The sequence below is a fragment of the Lactuca sativa genome, chromosome 4 (assembly GCF_002870075.4).
Source record: "Lactuca sativa cultivar Salinas chromosome 4, Lsat_Salinas_v11, whole genome shotgun sequence".
Taxonomy (NCBI): Eukaryota; Viridiplantae; Streptophyta; class Magnoliopsida; order Asterales; family Asteraceae; genus Lactuca; species Lactuca sativa.
The window spans coordinates 47,083,944-47,085,979 of record NC_056626.2 but is presented as its reverse complement, the minus strand read 5'-3'; the positions used below and the strand labels follow the sequence as shown (position 1 = coordinate 47,085,979).

Below are 2,036 nucleotides of genomic sequence, written 5' to 3'. Positions count from 1 at the left end.
GGTTGAAATAAACCCCAGGGTTGGGCCATGATTATATGTTGGGTTGAAAGAAACCCCAGGGTTGGGTCAGCCCCCAAGGCTAGGCTCATTATTATATGGTGGGTTGGAATATACCTCTGGGTTAGGCGCAATGATATGTATGATATGTGATATTTTGGGGAACTCACTAAGTTTTGTGCGTACAGTTTTATGTTTATGGTTTCAGGTACTTCCGATACGAAAGGGAAAGGTCTGACGTGCACTACATCCCCCAGAGTCTTCCGCATTGGTTATTTGTGATTTATACCCTGATGTTTAAACAATATATTCACTTTGACCGATTTTGAAAGAACTCGTTTGTATGGTTATTTGTTTTAAAAATGAAAAATTTACTATGAATTTTAGGACGTTACATATCTGACACTATATAGCATTGATCATTTGAAAATTAAATACCTCAGATGAAATTGTCATATATTTTCGAATAGCACAAGCTTCAAACTTAAACGGTCTATCTCATGACATGGCAGTCTAATAATTTTCATGAATGAACATAGTCCAGTAAATCTATTTTTTGGCTTCAATAAAAATAGCAATAATAATATCATTTATATCAACAAAACTAAATATGTAAATTGGAAAATAGTCAAAGGACTAAATTTGTAGTTTATTCCAATAAAAAAAAAGAGGTTCACGGAGCATTCGTAGGACCCTAAACATTAGAGAATGACTCGATCAACACATATGTTTAATCACCCCTCATTCTCCGTCTTCAATCTACACAATACTAGTTTTTGAAAGAAAAAAAATTGAATAAAATCCATATACATACGCAACTAAGGTTCGTTGTTAATTTCAGAATTTGTCCTGAATCCATTTGCATGTATCATAAGGTTCGTTGTTAATTTCATGTTCTTTGTTCTTGTTTAGTAGAATACCCACATGGGGAAACACCCTTGATTGATTTGTTGAATTGAAGTGTTTTCGAGGAATTCCTGATGGAAAAGGAACCGCTTATTCCATCGTGTTCGAAGATCCCAATAACACCGTCGCAATTCTGCAATCTACCGGAAGATAATGAAATCTCCATTCCGGCATTTGAAGATATGCTTATATTTGATTCTCCTAAATCGTCTTCACAAGAAGTTGATGCCCTAAATCTTAGAGAGAATATTGATAATTCTAGTGATTCCCCGAAACCCTTTGATTCTTGTTCAGATTCGAATGTGGGTTCAGATCCAATTCCTGTTTTAAATCAAGATTTACAAATTCATATCCCACATTCTTGGTCAGTGGATCCTATTCACTCGTTTAAGAAGACTAATCGACAATGTTCGGAAACTACTCACAACGAATTTGGTCAGCCTTCCAACCCTAAATCGCAGCAGTTAGCGTCTTCTTCGATTGCTCGACAATGGATCGTGTTATTGATCATGTATCTGTCACTTGGTGTGGTTATATATTGTAGTAGGGAAAATTTCATAGATTCTGAGACTCATGTGGCTGTTGATGCTCTTTAGTTTTGTTTCTGGACAATTTTACAATTGGTTTATGGTGATATTATTATGAATAGTCCGTTGACTATGATGATTTTGATCAAATCTTGCTTAGTTGATGCTCTATAGTTTAGGCTTTTTTTTTGCTTAGTCGATGCTTAATGTTCTGTTTGCCACATATAAACTAGTTTATTTTTTGATTTTATTGTAATTTAAAGGTTGTTTAGAATTGATTTTTTAACTTCAAAAGTGGTTATGGACAAATCACAAAAGTCTTATTGATTTATGATGGTGCCACAAAAGCAAATAAATTAATAAATTAAAAATGTTTAGCTTAAAATTTTCTATTTTAAAATATTATGGTTTAGAAAATAAAATAAGGTTCAAAAAGTTAAGTTCTATATTTAAGTTTGCTAAACACTAAGCCAATAAATAGTAGTTATGAAATTAAACCCCAAACTTTTTTATTATTTGATAAGACCCTAAAAGTAGTTTATCATAACTTATAAACTAACTGTCATGTGAGTTAGTTTTTTGATAAACTTATAAACTAAAAATTAG

The 2,036-nt window shown here is 32.6% G+C and overlaps 1 protein-coding gene across 3 annotated transcripts; it reads left to right on the top strand.

Moving 5' to 3' along the window:
- The first annotated feature begins 689 nt into the window (after window positions 1-689).
- LOC111914734 (two-pore potassium channel 3) lies at window positions 690-1,580 on the top strand. Of its 3 annotated transcripts, none has more exons than XM_023910446.3 (2): window positions 690-820; window positions 913-1,580. In XM_023910446.3, the coding sequence occupies exon 2, from the start codon at window positions 978-980 to the stop codon at window positions 1,497-1,499; it is 522 nt and encodes a 173-aa protein (XP_023766214.1). In that variant the 5' UTR covers window positions 690-820; window positions 913-977; the 3' UTR covers window positions 1,500-1,580. The 3 variants fall into 3 exon arrangements, with proteins under 3 accessions (XP_023766214.1, XP_023766213.1, XP_023766215.1); XM_023910445.3 differs by having other exon boundaries at window positions 910-1,580; XM_023910447.3 differs by having other exon boundaries at window positions 690-872; window positions 959-1,580.
- The last annotated feature ends 456 nt before the right edge of the window (window positions 1,581-2,036 follow it).

Excerpts from the sequence above, each read along its gene's own strand:
- LOC111914734 (XM_023910446.3), top strand. The coding sequence starts at position 978 with ATGGAAAAGGAACCGCTTATTCCATCGTGTTCGAAGATCCCAATAACA.